At 70.8% G+C, this 411-nt stretch overlaps 1 protein-coding gene across 1 annotated transcript in view; it reads right to left on the bottom strand.

The window, feature by feature from the left end:
• TMEM8C (transmembrane protein 8C) overlaps positions 1–411 on the bottom strand; it is a gene marked incomplete at its 5' end in the record, with an annotated part of 8,721 nt that overhangs the window by 6,942 nt on the left and 1,368 nt on the right. The window contains one exon of the mRNA XM_005871802.2: positions 54–225. Coding sequence (XP_005871864.1) covers positions 54–225 — 172 coding nt within the window. The remainder of the gene's footprint in view (positions 1–53; positions 226–411) is intronic.

Genomic DNA, 411 nt, shown 5'->3' with positions numbered 1-411 from the left:
AGGGCCTGGGCACCAAGGCCCCGGCCCCGCCCCTGGCCCTGAGACCCTGGTACCCGCACAGGAGTCCCACGTCCACCACGTGCCCGGTGTCTCATCTCGAATAGACGCCGTGGCTCTCACCCGAGCCGGGTCCCGGGAGGAGCTACTGGACCGGCTCAGCCCGCGGCCAAGGAAGCCCGGTGCTCCCCAGACGCGGCTCAGCCTCTCTGGCCTCAGGTTCTTTATCTGCCCAATAAGCGGCCACACCCCCAGGTTCACAGGGCAGGTCCCCGCCTGGACGCTGGTTCTGGCCGCATCACTGTCGCTGAGGCCTCCCCCACCCAGAGGTGGCGAGCCGAGCCCCCGGGAATCCGATCCCATCCGAGGACCCGGCCCGCCCGGCCTCTGGGCTCCCAGCTGCAGGCCCCACAC

This window comes from Myotis brandtii, unplaced genomic scaffold (assembly GCF_000412655.1).
Source record: "Myotis brandtii unplaced genomic scaffold, ASM41265v1 scaffold357, whole genome shotgun sequence".
Classification (NCBI taxonomy): Eukaryota; Metazoa; Chordata; class Mammalia; order Chiroptera; family Vespertilionidae; genus Myotis; species Myotis brandtii.
This window is presented reverse-complemented; position numbering and strand designations above follow the sequence as displayed.